The sequence below is a fragment of the Cheilinus undulatus genome, linkage group 18 (genome assembly GCF_018320785.1).
Source record: "Cheilinus undulatus linkage group 18, ASM1832078v1, whole genome shotgun sequence".
Classification (NCBI taxonomy): Eukaryota; Metazoa; Chordata; class Actinopteri; order Labriformes; family Labridae; genus Cheilinus; species Cheilinus undulatus.
This window is the reverse complement of record NC_054882.1, coordinates 18,626,272-18,646,153: the sequence shown is the minus strand read 5'-3', so window position 1 is coordinate 18,646,153 and position 19,882 is coordinate 18,626,272. Positions and strand designations below refer to the sequence as shown.

General features: G+C 41.3%; 1 protein-coding gene across 2 annotated transcripts in view; it reads left to right on the top strand.

The window, feature by feature from the left end:
- Positions 1-308: 308 nt before the first annotated feature.
- Positions 309-19,882, top strand: part of asap3 (ArfGAP with SH3 domain, ankyrin repeat and PH domain 3) — a 34,073-nt gene continuing 14,499 nt past the window's right edge. The window contains exons 1-8 of one of the 2 annotated variants that reach the window (XM_041812300.1): positions 309-569; positions 5,310-5,382; positions 10,152-10,297; positions 12,485-12,559; positions 14,628-14,677; positions 15,247-15,367; positions 19,114-19,199; positions 19,507-19,582. In XM_041812300.1, coding sequence (XP_041668234.1) covers positions 5,319-5,382; positions 10,152-10,297; positions 12,485-12,559; positions 14,628-14,677; positions 15,247-15,367; positions 19,114-19,199; positions 19,507-19,582 — 618 coding nt within the window. In that variant the 5' untranslated portion in view covers positions 309-569; positions 5,310-5,318. Of the gene's footprint in view, positions 721-5,309; positions 5,383-10,151; positions 10,298-12,484; positions 12,560-14,627; positions 14,678-15,246; positions 15,368-19,113; positions 19,200-19,506; positions 19,583-19,882 lie in introns of both variants that reach the window. The other variant, XM_041812299.1, reaches the window with a different exon arrangement.

The following is a 19,882-nucleotide window of genomic DNA, read 5'->3' as shown; positions in this document are numbered from 1 at the left end:
TCTCTTTTTATAAAACAGCAGATCTTTCACTCTATTATTATTCAGGTATGTCTCTACAGAGTTCTTCCTCAGAACCATCACCTCATCATCCATTGAAATTCCTCTTCTTCAGTTTGGTCTATGAATGAGGCATTCTCCATATCCATGGCGACCACACTTCAGATTCTCTGGAGTTTGCATAGAAATGAGAAATAAAGAATGAAAGAGGCCATGGACACACACGCACACACACTCTTCTCCCTGTGCAGAGTGCCAGAGAGCACAAACATTCCCACGTGATGATGGAGTTCGCCTCCCTCCCTCCCTCACTGGGCGGACAATAGCGCGCTGCTGGCGCACCTCCACGCGCACACTTTCGCAGGATTGAGACTTAACTCGGTCAAGACAGAGCAGGTCTGATTTAAGTACAAGTTTCCACCTCAAAGGCGCGATAAGGAACTGATACAAAGAGGAATACTGTCTTTCTGTTTCACCACTCGGACTCCACGGAAGAGCGAAGTGTTCTGGGTTACTCAAATGGGAATTACATGCGCGCGTGAAACTCTGGCTAACTTTTCTCATCAGTGATTGTGAGTACCGCTGCGCTCGCGAAACATGCCGGAGCGAATAAGTATTTCGGACTTCGTGGTCCTCACAAACGAGGACTTGTCTTCGCCGGGGACTTCGGTTTTTCAGTCCAAAATGAGCGACTGTCGGAACACAGTTTCTACAGTGGAGGAGGTGAGAGAGGTGGAGGGGAAGGTGTGCAGAGAAACCCACACCTTTGTCTCTTGTTTACCTGTTCATATCGCTCTTACTGAGTAACTGCATTCACTAGCTCACTTTGTGCCCTAGTTACGAAAGTTTCACCTTACTTTATAACTCTCAGGCATCGCCTGTAACTTGTCAGCAGAGTTTCCTGGAGAGCTCAGCTGTGTCAGGGAAATAAAACAGCGGACTTTGTCCCTTTTGTCTTAACGGTAAATTCATGCGGATGCTGTGCTAGCTACCTATGCTAACTACACGTAGAGGGGCAGGTGCAAGATGTTAATAGCATAAACTGGTGTTATCACTTCTGTAGTGACATTAATTTCTTATATGAGCTGATTTTGGAGTGACTTAGTATGTACAACTCATGTTAAACTATCCAAAACTAGAAAAAAATGTTATAAATGATTTCTGTTTGCTCCCTGTGATGCACGTGCACAATCTACATATAACTGGATGTTAGCTTTCATGGGGATTCAGTGCAGGGTGGCCTGGTTTAACAGAAAAGAAAAGGTTATATGAGGTAATGCAGCATAGAGAGTTTAGTTGGTGTTTTCTCCTGCCTCATTGGAGTCAGACTGATGTGGAGTATAAACAGAAAACATGCCACAGCAGGGCAGATAGAAACAAGTATTTTCTCTTTAACAGAGTTGTTTTTTTTATAGTGGAAGTATACACACAGATGTTTGTCCATTCCGACAGGCCTGTCTGTGAAGGCCAGTTTGTACTTTCTGTTTGAACTCGTACTTTGGCTCAAAGCCTGTTTGAGGTCTCTCTGTGTGCACTTTTGTGTTTGTTTGAAATCTGGTCTCCCAAAGATCCCCAGGCAAAGGAGGAAACACAGGAGGCTGTCGTGAACTCTGCTGTAAAACAAATAATCCAAGTTTACACACAAATCGAGCCCTCCATGTTTTTGTTTTCCTTGTGACACAGCAGAGTGGTTCATGGTTGTTTTGAGCCATTCACAGGGCTTAGGATGCACTAAGAGTTTACATTTGTTTGATTTGATAAATGGTAGATATACTTTATCTAAGTTACTAAGCAAGGGGTGTTTGATCACAGCACACCAGTCCAAATTAATCTAGTCTATAGGGCTGTCATGTTATCAGGATTTTAAACATTGATATTAGTGATGCATCGGTTCAACTTCGGTACCAGTGATATCAGTCCTGTTGTAAGGCATTTACACATTGACAGTTAATGTGGCATGAACGGGCATCAGTAGCATAATTTTAGCTAACTGTTGATCTAGATAAGGGGTGGTTTTTATCATGAAGAAGAAGACTCTTGGAAAAACTCTGATCTGTTTCTGTGGTCTAACATAAGGGAAAGTCTCAGCATTTTGGGAATCTTACACCAAAAGAAACAACTAAAATGTTACTTTAAAATTCATGGAATCGGCCCTGATTTTCACAATCAATGCATCTCTAGGTGATGCAATATTAATGCCTGCAATATTGAAACAGTGGCAACAAAACAGTAGCTAGTCCTGGCACTCAATAATGTGTAATTTTCAGTTTGTTTGTTTTTTACCAAAAACATGCAGGAAAGTTCCTGCACACCATCTAAATTGAACAAATGCATTGACAACATTTCAGCAACAAAACTTGTGCAGTGTTTTTGTGCAGTTTGAGACTGTATATCTGTGATAACTGTTGATGCCGCATTATTTGCTGTTGGCTGATTTTTGTCAACAGGGCTGATGTAAGCAGATACCGATGTATCTGGGCATCCCTGGTTTTGTTTTTTAACTTGGCTTGAAATTTTTCATCACAACTAAGCTCAGGATTTCTGTAGCCAAGTGCAATTAATCGCACCCTTTTTATTGCATTTTTAAATTCCATTATTTTGCATTAAAACCGTTCTTATGGGATACAGACCTGCTTTAATGGGCAGATTGAAGATTGTAACATGAACATAGCCACAGAAAAAGGAATTTGGTATGGATTGAAAAAGAAATAAAGGGACAGTAGAAAGGTAAACCTTTGCTAGCACAAGGTGCAGATGACTTTTGACTCATCCACTGAGCTGTCTGTGAGTTTTTTAAAGTCAAATTAGACATTATGAAGCAGTGGTGGACTTATTTTGTATCACTGTGGCTGCAGGGAGACACTGCAGTGGTTAACTTAAGTGTGTTAAAGGGCCAGTTAAGCATGTGATTGATCTGGATTTTGAAAAGTTAAAGCACTGATTGTGGATTGCAGTTAATCCCGATCAATTCATTTAATCTTGACGGCCCTATTTAAACTTCAGATGTCTTAAAGTACCTTTGATTTATTGATATCAAGTAATGGAATCCAGTTGATTTAACCTAGTTTGAAGGAGACTTAAAACCGACCACAGATCAGATATTGGCATAGCAGCAGAGTTTTGTATTTGTAAACGGTTTTAGACAGCTGTCTGATTCTTTCTCTTGCACTAATATATGACCCTGATGTACAGCAGAATAAATAGCTGGAATACCTGCTCATGGGAGGGACATGCAGGAATCCTGCACATGTGCAAACAGACAGACAGATGGACAGACAGACAGGCGCACACACAGATGTTAATGCAACAATCCCTTTATAGATAGATCTGTGGCTGTTATGTTTAGTCTGCTCAGCTGGGAAAAGCTTGATTAATGGCTTGGGCAATGTGTGGGCATGTGTGTGGTTTAAGGCAACAGGCAGGGAAACAGAGACACTATTTAAACCCCCTCACACACTCGGCTGCTTGTTACTTATTACTCCTGATTAAAGAGAACGATAAAGGGGGAAGGCAGGCAGATAAGGAAAGGTTACATTTCCTATAAGTTATAATACACTTTGCGTTATCTTGAAAGACATCTCTTAAGTTTCTTCTATATTTAACTTTATGAAATTAAACACTGCATGTTTTCCTGCAGCAAAAAGCGTCATCATGCGTTGTTCATGCAGTAAATAAGGATCAAATGTCAGTTTGTCATGAAATATTAATCTCTGCTGCCACACACCCTGACAGCAGGTGTATCTAACTTTTCATGTGGGTACAAAAAGGCTCTGTAAAACACAAGCCAGTAACACGCCTCTTAACCTGAGCACACTGCCGGGTGGAGTAGTAGGGATGTAGCTGTTGTTCTTTTGCCAATTTCTTTGTGTGTGTTTCCATGTGTGCCCTCCCTAATTTATTCCCCAAATTCAACAACCTGTTTCACTGACCTGCACCAGCTTGTTTTCACTGTTTATTCTTCTCGTGCCAACCAACTTCCCAAGCAGAGAAAACTGTAAAAGCAGCAATGATGAGTGAGCAATTCTTAACTCCCAGTCTCCACTTAGATCACTTTCCCATTCATTGTCTTCACAGACCAATAACGCAACACCCAGCCTGCCTTTTAATTAGAGAACTAACACTGAGGGAGTGGACTTCACCAGGAAAGACCAGGGTGTGTAAACAACACCATCTTACATGGCGGAGTCGCTGCTAAAACTAAATTACGGGCTCATTTAAGCTATTCCTGGTGACAAATAGGTGGAGTGCAGCATGTCTGGAGCAGTAAAACAAAGTGGCTTGTGTGAAGAGAATAAACAAGAGGGAGGTAGTTTAACTGTTGGTTTGAAAAAGATTGATCGTCCAACTACAAAGAAGCCTGTTTGTAAGTTTGTTACTTCATGTGTCATGATTGTGGGAAGAACTTTTTCCTGCTGAATAAACCCCTGTCTGGTCTGAATGTAAGAATGTGTTGATTCAACCTGAAAAGTGACAGCCAGTCAGACAGGTGGAATAAATGCTGTGACATCACTGCAGTAGTGCATTACAACGCAAGACAGACAGCTGTCTGACTCAAGTGTTTGCCTTAGTCACACACCGTGGGAAATTTAAGCACAAGTTTGAGCTCAGACACAGAAACGCCTTGCGTCAATATTTCCAGTTATGCAAGGCAAGTAAAAATTGAGCAGGTAGAGCTGTTTTTATGAATGGTTGTAACATCTGATCTTCATAGTTAGGATAGGGAAAGCTAAGCCAGTTATGATACACCAGCAAGTCCAGTTTTGCTTGAGGTTTCTGCCAGTTAGATGGAAGTTTCTGTTGACACTGTGGTCAACTGCATGAAAATGGTTGATTGTATTGTATTTTGTGAATAATATTTTCTAGCGTGTGCTCTAAATCTACTGAGTAAGGTGTAAGGAGATAACCTGATTAATTTTTTTTGGGGGGGGGCATTGGGGGATAAACTGAATGAATTAATTATATACATTTTTCAACAGATATGCAGTGAAAGTTAAGAAATCATTGCAGATTCTCTTTTTTAATCCACTTTATACATCTTGGTGTTTAATAACTGTATAGCTATATTGAAGTAATCTTGCTTAAACTTTGGTTTAGCTCAACACAAAAGAATACACAGTCTGTCAATGGAGTTCCACTAAATGTAAAGAAAATACAGAGGTATAGAATAAAAATAGATAGCACCATATGGAATAACATATTCTGTTGCACAAATCTTTGGATCATCCACTCTGCTATGGGGGTAGTGTGACATGCATTTTGACTATATTCATGGCAAATGATTTTCATGCACTTTCTCTTTTCCTTTATTACAGTCACTAGAGATGGATCACATAACTCTGCAGAAAATGAAGAAGATGATCAAAACTATTCACACGTCTGGACTCAGTAAGTGTCTGCAACACACAAAACAAGTGTATTTCCAATAAACCTACTTTGTTTTATTCAAAATTTAGGCTTACTACCGGACCTGTTTGTTTCATTTTGCCATAAAGTTGTGTTGAATTCATCCATAATACTTTCAGGACTGATTATCCAGTTTGGCTTTAAGTAATCTATTGAAGTTCATCATTGACCTTGGAGTGTTTTGACAATTCACTTCAACACAAAGTGTACGTAACTAGCATTTCCAAACTTTTTATCCTGCATAATAACAAGAAGAATGCGCCACACAAAAAAACAGTACTTATGACAACCTTCAGTTGGCACTTTTCTGTCATACTTTTGATCGGTCAAAAAGAAATTAGAGGCCTGTAGTCAACCAAAGAAAAACACAGACCAACCAATCCATTGGGTTGTTTTAAAAAATGCCTGCTCATTATCCCAAGATCAGTCTCATCAGTAGTTTGTTACTCGTTGCACCCTCCTGTTAGTCTACAACCTGATGCCATATAGGCTGTTTCATTTATCTGTTGCATGGGGATATTTCACATTCATCTCCTATACAAAGTGTTTGGGACGGGCAGGACTTTAAAAAATAAAATTCTCAGAAGGTGATTGGACTAACATTTTGTTTGTCACATTAATTACAGGCCAATCAGAGTGACAAAACGAAATGATGTTGTATGCATGTGCAGCTCTGGTAGTAGCCTGAGCTGGCAGGCACTGTCACAGGTAACAAACAACCAGAGGTGAAAATCAGCTAAATACATTTCCTCAAATGACTGTAATTGGATAGCTTTTTTTTTTTTACTTTTGTTTTTTAAAATCACTACTTTTACTTTTACTTAAGTATATTTTGAGTGAAGTATTTTACTTAATTACATTTTAAAAAGCATAGAGTAAAAAAATACCAGCCACAACAAGCAGGTCCATGCTTTCTGCTAACAACGACCCGACTCGAACCCAAACCCAGGCCGGCCACGTACATGGGGTGCAACCCAGCCATTAGGCCATCTGCGCCCCAACCTTGCGCATTTTGATGACATGATGAAGGGACTTTATAAATTGTATTTGCCAACTGGTGCATAGAACAGACAGCGTGAGCTGATGCTGTGGCAGAGGGTGGAGCAGTGACACTCGCAGTGCCACTACTGTACAAACAAGACTCTGCCCCTTTCTGTCAAGTGTGTTGTTTCTAAGTTATCTAGAACATAACAGCTGTGTAAAAATAAAAAATAACACATACTCCGTGCTACAGCTGTGTTGTGTCCTTACTCTACTTGGATTGCCTGCTGTATACTCCTCTCTCAGCCTCCATCCACTGCATGCTCCGCTCTCTCATTCCCAACAAGATCTTTGTCAGATGAGAGCTCATCAACACTAGTTGTTAGATCACACCCCATGCACAGGCCATAGTCCTCCAAGGAGGCAACCTCAGTTCAAGTCTGACCTGCAGCTTCTTTTCTGCATGCCATTCCTTGCTCTCTTCACTATATATCCAGTTGAAATAAAGGTAACAAGCTCCAAAAAAAATGTAATAAGATTTTATTGTATTAAAGTTTTACTATAATAACATACACTATATTGCCAAAAGTATTCACTCACCGGCCTTGACTGGCATATCAACTTAAGTGACATCTCATTCTTAATCCATAGGGTTTAATATGACATCGGTCCCCCCTGTTTCAGCTATAACAGCTTCAACTCTTCTGGGAAGGCTTTCCACAAGGTTTAGGAATGTGTTTATGGGAGTTTTTGACCATTCTTCCAGAAGTGCATTTGTGAGGTCACACACTGATGTTGGACGAGAAGGCCTGGCTCTCAGTCTCTGCTCTAATTCATCCCAAAGGTGTTCTGTCGGGTTGAGGTCAGGACTCTGTGCAGGCCTGTCAAGTTCATCCACACCAAACTCTCTCATCCATGTCTTTATGGACCTTGCTTTGTGCACTGCCATCCCAAAACTGTTCCCACAAAGTTGGGAGCCTGGAATTGTCCAAAATCTCTTGGTATGCTGAAGCATTTAGAGTTCCTTTCACTAGAACTAATGGGCCAAGCCCAGCTCCAGAAAAACAACCCCACACCATAATCCCCCCTCCACCAGACTTTACACTTGGCACAATGCAGTCAGACTAGTACCGTTCTCCCGGCAATCACCAAAACCAGACTCGTCCATCAGATTGCCAGACGGAGAAGCGCGATGGGTCACTCCAGAGAACGTGTTTCCACTGCTCTAGAATCCACTGGTGGTGTGCCTTACACCACTGCATCTGACGCTTTGCATTTCACTTGGTGATGTATGGCTTGAATGCAGTTGCTCAGCCATGGAAACCCATGAAGCTCTCTACGCACTGTTCTTGAGCTAATCTGAAGGCCACATGAAGTTTGGAGGTCTGTAGCAATTGACTCTGCATAAAGTTGGCGACCTCTGTGCACTATGCACCTCAGCATCCGCTGACTGCGCTGTCATTTTACGTGGCCTACCACTTGGTGGCTGAGTTGCTGTCGTTCCCAATGGCTTCCACTTTGTTATAATACCACTGACAGTTGACTGTGGAATATTTAGGAGCGAGGAAATTTCACCACTGGACTTGTTGCACAGGTGGCATCCTATCACAGTACCACGCTGGAATTCACTGAGCTCCTGAGAGCGACCCATTCTTTCACAAATGTTTGTAGAAACAGTCTGCATGCCTAGGTGCTTGACTTTATACACCTGTGGCCATGGAGGTAATTGGAACACCTGATTTCAATTGTTTGGATGGGTGAGTGAATACTTTTGGCAATATAGTGTACATATGCCACAACTTTTTATTGGAATCCATTGATAAGGATGTCTGTAACTGCATGAAGTATGTGAAATCAGCATTTAAGTAAAGGGCAGACTTAATTATGGCAGGGTGATGACTGGAAGCCTCTCCATAATTCATTGTACAAGTCTGGTCAGGATGATCTCATCAAGTTCATGTGGGCAGTGGTGTTTATGAGAGGGCCTCTTGTTATGGGTGCGTGGGTTGATGAGTGATTGTGTTTATACCCATATAGAGTGCACTGCATGGGTTGGTGGCAGTAAAAGCAAAATGTATGTGTGGTTTCAGCAACAACAGAGTGCCACATAATGACCAAGCAGATCCACCAAGCCTCTGAGTGAATGCTTTGTGGGTGTCTGTGAGTCATCGGGTCAAGAACACGTCCTCAAAAGTCTATCAGAAGTGAAATATGCATAAGATGTGAGTGTTCACCTCAAAAATGCGCAGGAGAAACAGAGGAACTGTTTCCTGAAGTTGTTTTCCTGCTTGCTAACAAGACTGCTTCCCATTTCAGGGCTTCAACTCATAGTTTTTGTAAAAGTGAGTCACAGATTCAGCTGCCCAGAGTTAAGCAACCAGATACGGTCAGTGATGGTGTTTGTAGCTGCAGAGAAGTGCTCCAATTATATTCTCCATACGTGTCCACTATTTATTTCCTCTGTCTGTAAGTAGAATCACATGGTTAAGTTCCAGTAAGATGACAGCATGAGCCCCCCTACTTCTGTTGTTGAACCCCTCAATCAGTCCTGATGTTAATCAAATGCCTGACTCACCACATACGCTCATACGCCCACTCCTCCCACATGCAATCTGATGGTCTGTTACTGGGTCACAAATGCAAAAACACATTCTCACTCACACACACACATGGTAAGAGATGTTCTCCTCTTTCGCTCTCTATTCCCATAAACCGCTAAGAACTACTTTTCTGCCAAGATGTGGTGGCCTGGGAGTCTGTGTGTGTTCTGGGTAAAGAGTGAAAGAGTCAAGTTGCTCTGTTGGTATCTGCTAGTTAAAGGTCAGCTGTAAAATCATCCTGTGTGCTCTTTTATAAATCTGTTGTTTGTTGTTTGATGGCTGCATGAAATTTGTTTGGATCATATGGTTTTAAAAACTGCAGCCACGGCAGCAAAATTCTCCTGCTCTTCCTTCATTTTGGCTCCTCTCTCCTGCAGTGTTTCTGCATTCTTTCCCTAGATCTACAATTTTGCTGTCATATAAAATTACTTTTGCTTTAAAGCCAGTTAGTACAACTGTGTCAGTCCGTCTCTCAGCTACAGACAGTTTAATATTTGCCTTGGAGCGGGAATTGGAGCAGAAGAAATCAGCAAACTGTACTCTATGTCCTTTTGTTTTGTCTTCCATTGGTTCTTCTGCAGATGTCTGGTCCAACCATATGTTCCTTTACAACTTCCCTAAGCATTTCATGCATAACAGCCAACACATGATTTTTCCTGCCTTAATATGTCTCCTTAAGCTTGCTAAAAGTTTCCTTTTTGACTTTTGATTGTTATTTTTATCAGCTCCATCATTGTTTGATCAAAGAATAATGGTTTTCCGTGGCTTGAGTGTAACTTTTGTTTATTTGACATCCTAATCCAAGCCTTATTTTAGAATAGCTGTAGGGTTAAAGCTCATTTAATGTGATGTAAACTGATGTGGTGCCTGTCTGGAGCTCAGATTGTTTTCCATCAGCCTTTTTTCCACATAAATCCTGAGTCTGAGAGCCCACAAAGGGCATGACCCTTGGGAAAGTGACCTATAAGCCCTAGAGAAACATGGGTCTCGATCTGTCTGCCCGGCTCCTGCTTCAGGATGGGAGGAAACCGGTGCTAATTTATCCCACATGCTTGTCTTGTTAAAAAAGGGCAAGTCAATCTGCCTTCCTTAGGTTTTCTGCACATGTAACTGAAGTCTGAGTCACCTTTAACTGCCTGATGTAATGCATATGTGTGGCTTTTTTTTCAGTCCATGTGGACAACAAAGAGCAGTATATTGAGGTGCTGGAGAACCTGGGGAACAGTCACCTGACGCAGGACAACAACGAAGTCTCCACAGGCTTTCTCAACCTGGCTGTGTTCACCAGAGAGGTCACGGCCCTCTTCAAAAATCTGGTGAGGAAAGAAGAGAAGAGTGTGGGGGGTAAAGGGGATGGGAAGGGGAGATTTTTCTACAAATTAGCTGTCTTTGATATAGAGTTGAAACCACATGCATAAAACCAAGGGGGGAAAAGGGGGAGGTATGGAAACAAAGACGAAACTAAAAGAGGTAGTGTGCCTTCACAAGACTGTGAAGTGATGGAATAGGCAAAAGAGGGAAGAATGAAATGGTTTGTGTGCATGAAAAGCTGCCAATCTTCCCCCATAAGTTCTTCGGTGTATGACTAAAAAAAGCCTAGAGTGCACCCTGAACATGCATGAATGGACGCATGCAAGGAAGGGATTTTCAGCAGCTGCATGCTCTCGCCTCTGGCCTCTAAAATCTGGGGCAGTCCTGAACCCTCCCACTGATAGTTTCTATGGCAATGATAATTCATCCCAGACCTCCAACTGTGGCTCAACAGTCTCAACGCAAACACACACCATATTACACCCTTCCTCCTTTATGTCAGTCAAAGCATTACAGGGTAGACAGAGCCATACAGAGGTGAAAATGAAGTAGCTCCAAAGGGCCGACAAATCAGCCTGAGATTCGTTAACGCTGCAACTTTGTTTGTGTATATGTGTCATGATTCACTTGCCTGCCTGTGCACACAGTCATGCATGCAGTGATCTGTGTCTGTTGACACTTTGGGAGTTGGTATTTCCCTGTGTCACTACTCTGTGAGCTATCTATTATTTACTTCAGCATTTGTAGGCCAACCAAAACAATCCAACCAGTCTTCAGACTTCAAGGAAGTGCTTGATATTATTTACAGTGCCCATAAAAGGGTATTCATCCCCTCGGGTGTTTTACCCTAAATATTGATCTTGTAAATCAATCATGGTCGATATATTTTGGCAAAGATTTCTGCAAAGTAATGTCAATTAAATAAGAATTTTTAATGACTGCCTAAATATTCACCCTCTTTGAAATGGCTGACCTAATTCAGCAGAAGTCCAGCCAGTTGATGCTAGTAGTCTCACAACTCAAATGTGGATCACCTGAGTGGAGTGAATTTGTCTCAAGGGACTGTAGTATACAGACACCACACATCTAGAAGGTCCAGTCACTGGTTTATCAGTATTCCTGGCTACCATTACACCGTGAAGACAAAGGAACACTCCAAGCAACTTAGAGAAAAGGTTATTGAAAAGTATTACTCAGGGGATGGAAAAAGATTCCAAGGCGCTGAACATCCCCCGGATTTCAGTTAAACCCATCATCAAAAAATGGAAGGAATATGGCACATGTGTAAATCTGCCTAGATCATAAAGTTAGATAAAGTTATTTGATCTGATGAGATCAAAATAGTGCTTTTTGACCATCAGACAAGACGCCAAACACTGCACATCACCATAAACACACCGTCCCCATTGTGGAACATGGTGGTGGCAGCATCATGCTGTGGGGATGCTTCCCTGCAGCTGGTCCTGGGAGGCTTGTTAAGATGGAGGGTGAAATTAATAAATCAAAATAGAAAATCTTATTCTGCCTGCAAGAGAACTATGGCTTGGAAAGGGCAAAACATCCAAAGGGGTGAATACTTTTTACAGGCACTGTAAGTTAGGGTCCAGGTGCAGTTGAGTCCAGCATGATTCATGGAAAGCCCACAGTGACATTCATAAAAAGATAATAAAGATGTTGGCAGTGGTCAACTGGAGACTCATGTTCAGGATATGAAGGATAATGTATGTAGCTGAGCAGCATGCTGAACTTAAGATGTGCTTGCCTTTGAGGATCTGAGGAAATTGAGCATTAGTGTAAAGCCTGACAGTTAAGGTCATGCTGGACATTTTTCAATTTGCTCTCCCAAGATCACTCATAGACACAGGCTATCTAATTTCCATCTTAACTCAACTTAAACTGAACCCTCACTTTACTGTACAGTCATAAAAACAATCACATCCCACATCCCACTTGGATCAAAAATCTCAGAGGTGCATATTACAGACCAGTGTTTTCATTCAATGAGTCAACAGCTCAAAGTGGTTGAATCATCATGTTTTTGGGTTATTCCGACTCATTCCCAGAAACACAAGTCCGTAGGGAGATAGGAGTGTGTCAAAATGTGTGTTTGCTCATACTGAGAGAGATAACTGCCACCTGCAACATAATATATTTACTTAATTCATTTTTTATGTGTTTAAAATCTGTTTCAGGTGCAAAACCTCAATAACATCATGTCTTTTCCTTTGGAGAATGTGCTGAAGTCAGAACTCCGGGACAGCAGACTAGTGAGTAACATTTAATTGCAAATGTATTACTAGATGGCAGATGACACCATGTTTGCATAGACTTGTTTTAGACTTGAGAGACCACGCCTGCTTAAAAAAGATTTCACTTGGTTTTTTTCTCTGTTTTTTCCATTTGAATGTTTGAACCATAGAGATGCACAGGAAAGATAGATGCATTAACCGCATTCTATTTCTTTCAATCAGGAAATTCTGATGATCATAAATTCAAGATGCTTGGAAGAGCTAAATATTGACTTTGCTGCCCAGAATAAATATTACTATGTAATATCAGTTTTAGGCTGGATTTCCTCTCAAAGCACACAAAGCTGTCTGTCTCTGCCTTAGCTCCAGCTGAGCCCTCTAAGATGATGGATAAATCCAGCCTATTTATGCAGATTATTAAGTAAGACCAAGCTCTGTTCCAGTACTGAAAGATCCCTCTTGCTCAGTGCTTGGTCTTTTGATTTTTCAGACATAGTAAGTAATAGCAAGCTAATGCTACTGAAAGCTCCCATCACTGCTTTGTGTTTAAAGCAGCTGATCAGACAGATGAACACTGCTTCTCTGTAACTCCGAGGGAAGGCAAAGTGTTCTGCTGCAATCCTGCTCAGCCAGATAGCAGACGGGTTAGCAAAGCATGAGTAATCATGTCTCTGTGTGCTGGCTGTCTGGCTTTACCCGGATCATGGCAAATAATAACAAAACATACTTTCTGCTTTATCCTGGTGTTTATGAAGACCATTGAACTTGTCTCACTAACACAATACTTTCTAAATGCACTACAGCTAAGTTTCTATTAATTAAATATACAGACCCCTTTCTCTCTTTTTCATGTTGGAGCCTTATGCTACAGTCAAAAAAAACATTTTTATTCTCATTAATCTATACGCAGTACCCCATCATAGAAAAGTAAACACGGAATTAAAAAATATGCAAATTAATTAAAAATTTAAAAAATGAAATATCACATTGACACATGAAATGTAGCTCAGGTTCCTCCCATTGCTCTTGATTTTTGCTGAGATGTTTCCCCACCTTGATTGAAGTCCACCCGTGCTGAATTACATTGATAGGACATGATTTGTTTTCTCTATAGAAGGTCTCACCGCTGGCAATGTAAATCAGAGCTGAAACCAAGCCATTAGGTCAGAATAACTGCCTGCAGAGCTCAGAGATTGGATTGTTGCAAGGCACAGATCTGAGGCTACAAAACAATTCTTCAAGACTCCCAAGAGCACAGTGGCCTCCATAATTCTCACTCCTCAATGCATCAAAGCCAGCTTAGCTTTCATTAGGAGTTTTTTGCAAACTCAAAGTGGGCTTTTATGTGTTTTGCACTGAGGAGAGGCTTCCGTCTAGCCACTCTGCGATAAAGCTCGTATCGGTGAAGGCATGCCATGTCATGGAACTTTGTCCAATCTCCACACAGGATCTCTGGAGCTTGGTCAGAGTGACCATTGGGTTATTGGTCATATCTCTGACGAAGGCCTTTCTCCCCCAGTTAATCAGTTTGGCTGGGCATCCAACTCTTTGAAGAGTCCATGTTATGCCAAACTTCAGTTTCAGAATTATAGAGGCCACTGTGCTCTTGGGAACCTCAAAACAGTTGAATTTTTTTGTAGCCTTCCTCAGATCCGTGCCTTGCAACAATCCTGTCTATGATCTCAGAAGGCAGTTTCTTTGACCTCATGGCTTGGTTTTTGTTCTGATATGCATTGTCAGCTGGGAGGCCTTCTGTTGAGGGGTGTGTCTTTCCAAATCATGTCCAATCAGTTTGATTTAACACAGATGAACTCCAGTCAAGGTTTAGGAACAGCTCAGCAATGAAGAATAAAGAGAGATGACACAAAAATGTAAAAAAGGGTCTGAATACTCATGTCAATTTGATATTTTAGATTTTTATTTTTGATTAATTTGCCTTCTTTTTTTAAATTTTGTTTTCACTTTGTCATGATGGGGTACTGTTTGTAGATTAATGAGACTCTGTTGAATTGCATTTCTCTAGAGTTTTATAGTTTTCAAAGTTTAGCATCCCTGCATCAATATTAATCTCTTCTCCTCTCCACAGGAGCTCAAGAAACAGATGGAGAAGAGCTGGAAGGAGTATGACATAAAAATGTAATTATCCATGCCTTTTAACTCATCTTGTTACTTCACATTTATATTCCTTTTGTCATCATTTGGATTATATTTTCACTTTTTATCTTAACGCCTGATTGCTTCATAAAGGAAAGCCGCCGCCTTAGACAGATGTTAACACCATCATATACTAGTACATTTACAGTTCTTGCTAGTCTCTTACTGGGTCACTGAGGATGGTGTAACAGCAGAGGTTAAAAGGATAACAGCTCATTCCCCTTGGCCATCTCCAATTACATTGCTGTGAAATAAAACTGCGTTATTGCACTTTGCAGCCATCACTTGATCTCACTCTGAATATGATTTAAAGTGTTTTATAATGTTGTAAGAAGAGGCAACATCTCCTTCATTGTCTTTCATCCAATTCCTCTCCCTTTATCAGAGCTAATGGAAAAAAAGTATCGAAGAGTCACGGTGGAAATAAGCTGGCTTAAATTGCCGAAAGGATCATTACAAAGGCTGTGGATTAGCTGATTGAAAAACTGTGAAGTATATTGTGAACTGAAATGACCAAGAATAATCTTCTTTCATTCTCCTCTCCTGCTCAGAGGGAAGCTGGAGAAGGAGAGGAAGAGCCGGCAGCTGGGGCTGATCAGGATGGAGGGATCATCAGATGGAGGGGAGGACATGGAGAGGGAGAGACGGACCTTTCAGCTGCAAATGTGTGAGGTAAGGGATTAGAACCAGTCAAAATACCCGACCCAGACACCTTTTACATACCTGAGGTGTGCATGGGTGGTCTGTCTTGTGGGCACCATGTTCAAGCCAAGATCAACTGGCTAGCCAGGTTTGACCCCCTTTGTGCCTTTCTAGTAATTCCTCTTATGGAAAAATATGTAATTAAAAGTTAAGCATCAGCTTAGTTGCTTGAGTCTTGCAAACCAGGGTCATGTGCATTAAAAAGTGCAGATCAAAGGCAGAATAATTGCTTTTTGACTCACACCTGGAAGCCAAATTGGGGGAAAATTCCTTTAAAATGCCATGGACTCACTTTTGGGTACAGGTGCTGTAGTATCAGCAAAGTGTCAGTCCACATGTAAAAAAAAAAAAGAAAAAAAAAAACAACCCCTGAGAAAAACGTCTAATCCTGACTGAGACCAGCTGTTGAGACAAAGAGGAGAGGCAGAGAAAATGGAATTTCCACTTGTTGCAAGCCACTCCACCCCTGTGTCTCTCTGTTTGACTGTGTCTCTCCTCATGCATGCATACAAACACTCAGAGACACACAAACTCACTCTAAATAAACACACAACAGAGACACTTCCATGAGCCTGTTTCTGCCTCAGCTGCACGGAGACAGATAGATTCAGACTGGGGATTTTATGGAGCAAAGACAATGTGGTCATTCCTTCCACAAAGCTATGAAAATCTTTATACTGTAAATATCCCTCAAAGCCTTTTTGTACCTTGATAAAAATGGATTTAGAGTCTGGGTAGGATGGAAAATGCACAATAAAGCCTACACTGTGTGCCTGTGTTTTTCATTTCTTTTGATTAGGGACTTTTTCAAGGCTGAGGGTGTGTAAATAAAGCTTTTAACTTCTAAAATAGAAGGAAGTATTGTCTTAGAGGGACTGAAAAACCATGCTTATGTTAGGATGAGGATGAAGTATGTTCACTACACTACAAAACTTCAAATCTCACCGTATGTATTGGCCAAAATATGTGGTAAAAAATACCCTATTATTCAGTATGAAATAAATGAAATGAAATGTCTTGGTTTTACCATGACAGTTTTGCCACCTGGCAGCAGAACGATGATTTTTCAGCAGAGATCTTGAGCAAGGCTTATGCCATGCCACCAGGGGAGCAGTACCATGTACATGTGGCAGAAAGCATCAACACATGCCACAAATTATGTGGCTTATGTCACTGCTGATGGCAGAGCATGAGGGGGGCAGCTTCCATATATAAATATTCCAATCTGTACAGTCTTGTGCATAAGTTCTAGACATGAAGCGCTAAGGATTCTTCACAGGTCCCGATATGCCACTACACTAGGACTGGAAGACGTGCAGCTAGTGTCAAGCTCAACACATGTTGAAACACATGTGACACTTACAGCCAATGTCAAGCTCAACAGCATTCTTTTTTGTCCCGGCCTATTCACACCTGATAATATGCACGGACACAGCCTGCAGTTTTTCAAGCCTTTGGGACATCCAAAGCAAGACCAGAGGCTAATGGCAACCTGACTGTCTGCCCAGACAGTACCCTGGGCCATGTTTACTCCCCACATCCATCCCCTTACTCCTCCTTGGACTTTGTCATTTTTTGAACACGTTCATTTTCCATGCCCCTGATAGTATGCAAGGACATCCAGAGCAGGAGGGGGGTTGTGTCGTTCTTCCTTCCTGTCCGATGGTGCACTCAGATGGCTTACTCGCCACATCTACATCTTACTTCAGCCTCAGTTTTTGGCCCAAACATGCCTAAAAGTTCTGCACAGTACTGTATACTGTGTATTTTACACCTGCATTGACATTTTTCCTTTGTCTTTCTTTCTTTATTTCTTTTTTAATCTCCGTGATAACACTAATTTCGTATATATTTCACTGCTGATGATAACAACAAGCTCACAGCAATGCTTTTACCAGCCAACACCATCACACTAGCTGCTGTAGCACAATAAGTGATGGTAGAAAGTGTGATCTCACACTAGATTTCCTCAAGGGTCCCTATTAAGGTATGTATTTTTCTGGTCAGACCAGCATATCATTGCTGAGACTGTGTGTCTATTGCTGACGTACTCAGGAGAGCAGAGATGGGAAGGGTCAGCTGCCTGACATGGGAACGGCAGCTGCACTTTTATGGGCACCTGCTTTCCCGGGCCTGATCCAGCTTACTGCATACTGGGTGCCCAGGACCCAGTGTGCTGGTCCAGACGCAAGGGGTGACCACATTTATTGTGGAGGGGGTTAGCTGGGAGGATACCTGGAGAATTAGAGTATGGGCTTAGCACAGGCCTGGAGGATGACCATCAGGAGGCCAGAGCAGCACAGGACCAAGGTTGATGTAGCCAAACCGGTACATGCTCCCGTACTTGACCTGACCTGACCAGCATATGTGTCTTCCCTTTGATTACAGTTAATAATTGGCAAAGATTCACAATACACCTAATAATTTTGGGAGGGTACTAGTGTTAAGGAGGACTTGCATCTTGTGCTGACCCCTGATGCTATGTCAACAGCCAGGACATGAGCTACAGAGTTTATGGCATATATAAGATATGCACAATATTATCTGCATGATATCAGTATTGGCAGATGGCTTTAAAAGTGAATTATCAATACCAACAGATAAGGATATTTCTGTTGATTTACAACTGATATTTTGGCTGTAAATATTAGCATATATAGATGCTTACTGCCACATAGCACTGCTCCCCTAGTGGCATGCCACAAGCTAGACTGGACCACTCAGCGAATGTGGCTTATATCAATTGTAAGAAATGTTATAGACTAGAAATAAGACAAATACACTTGACAAAATGTGGGTTTTGTAGTGTTTTAAAGCAGTATTTTCTCAATTTTGCCAAGCCTTAGGACCCACACCAATCTATGTGATGATAAATTGTGACCCAGTATTTAAAAAAATGATGCTGTTTGGGCTCGAAGCAGTACAAAACATCTCCTTTAGTCTTCTCAGTGCTTCAAAACTTATCAGGCCCCCTGTAGCTTACCATCCAGCCTCAAAAAGATTACTAAATTGAGAAAATGTGCAGAGAGAAAAAGATTGTGTGTTGTTTTTTTTATGTGGGTATCCTGTCTTCTGTCTCAACAGTCAATATCAATATTCCTGATAATTTGAGCAAGAAAGCCTTAACATTTGATCCATTTTTATAGAAATCCCCCTTCCAGTCATTCTGAGGAAATATGATGCATGAGAAACACACACCCAGCAATCCACACCTTGTTGAATCTGCGTCAGCTTTCCACTTAGAATGCATTTTTCCCTGCCTGAGAATCAACACAAAAGGCCTGTTTCCTGCACGTTTTTAACCAATCATGACACGGCATATTGGCATTAAACCTAGTGAAAGACACCATGACAGCCCCAGATGTGTGCTCTAAATCGGTGGCTGAAGTATGGGCAGTAGGAACTCATTTCACTGTTATTGCCTTAAAATACAAACACAAAGAAACCCTGAAAAAAATAATACATTCATATGTTATTTAGAGCAGATTATTTAATATTATTTTAGTGTATTTGAAGGTTCGGCCCCCGCATCGTCTGTCAGAACAAAAGTTGGCCCTTGTACAAATTTAGTTGATGACCCCTGTTCTAGAGAATAGCCCTTTTTGGTGATATACATTTACAAATTCAGGCTTCATTTTTACATTGATATAAGTAACCTCCTTAATAAAGAGCTGCCATTCTGTGGGCATTTTTTTAACGTGTTTTTATGCTTTCAGTATCTCTTGAAGATCCAGGAGCTGAAGGTGCGTCAGGGCCCTGATCTTCTCCAGAGTCTCATCAAATACTTCCAGGCCCAGCTCAGGTAAGCCTCTACATGCATTAACTTTATTTTTTCCCCACTGTGATTTTGTTTCCATAAGCTAGATCTTGACCAAAATGGTTTCCAGTCAGGGGTTAAGCATAATAGTTGAGGTTCTTTGGTTTCACTTTCCCTTTACAGGCCATTATTACCTTGTTAACCATTTACCCATTTTAATCATACCAAGGTTTTTATGTGGAGCAGAGTTGCTTATACAGCTTCAGCGCCTGATGTTTTGGTTGGTATGAACCAAGGCTTTTATACTCGAGCACTATCATGACTCAGCATTTTGCTGTTTTTCTGATCTCAGTTTCTTTCAGGACGGGCTGAAAGCTGCAGAAAATCTCTCTCCGTTTATCGAGAAGCTCGCTTCATCTGTTCACACGGTAAACACGAAGACGCTACTGCTGCTCTGTCTGCCTACGTGCTTTAGTTCAGCCTGTGTTTACAGGGGAAAATCTTAGTCATCTATACTTGTTATGATTTCAGAACAGAAGAATATTTGTAATGAAGAGGAGGTTTAAAATGTGGGGTCTGTGCAAGCTGCTGCCGTCGTGATTGGTGATGATGTTATCAAAAAATGCACATCATGGTTTAAGTTATCTTACTTGAGATCAAAACAACACACACATCTTTTCTTCATAGCGAAGCTTCAATGAAGGCTTTTGTGAATAATGTTTGTACCC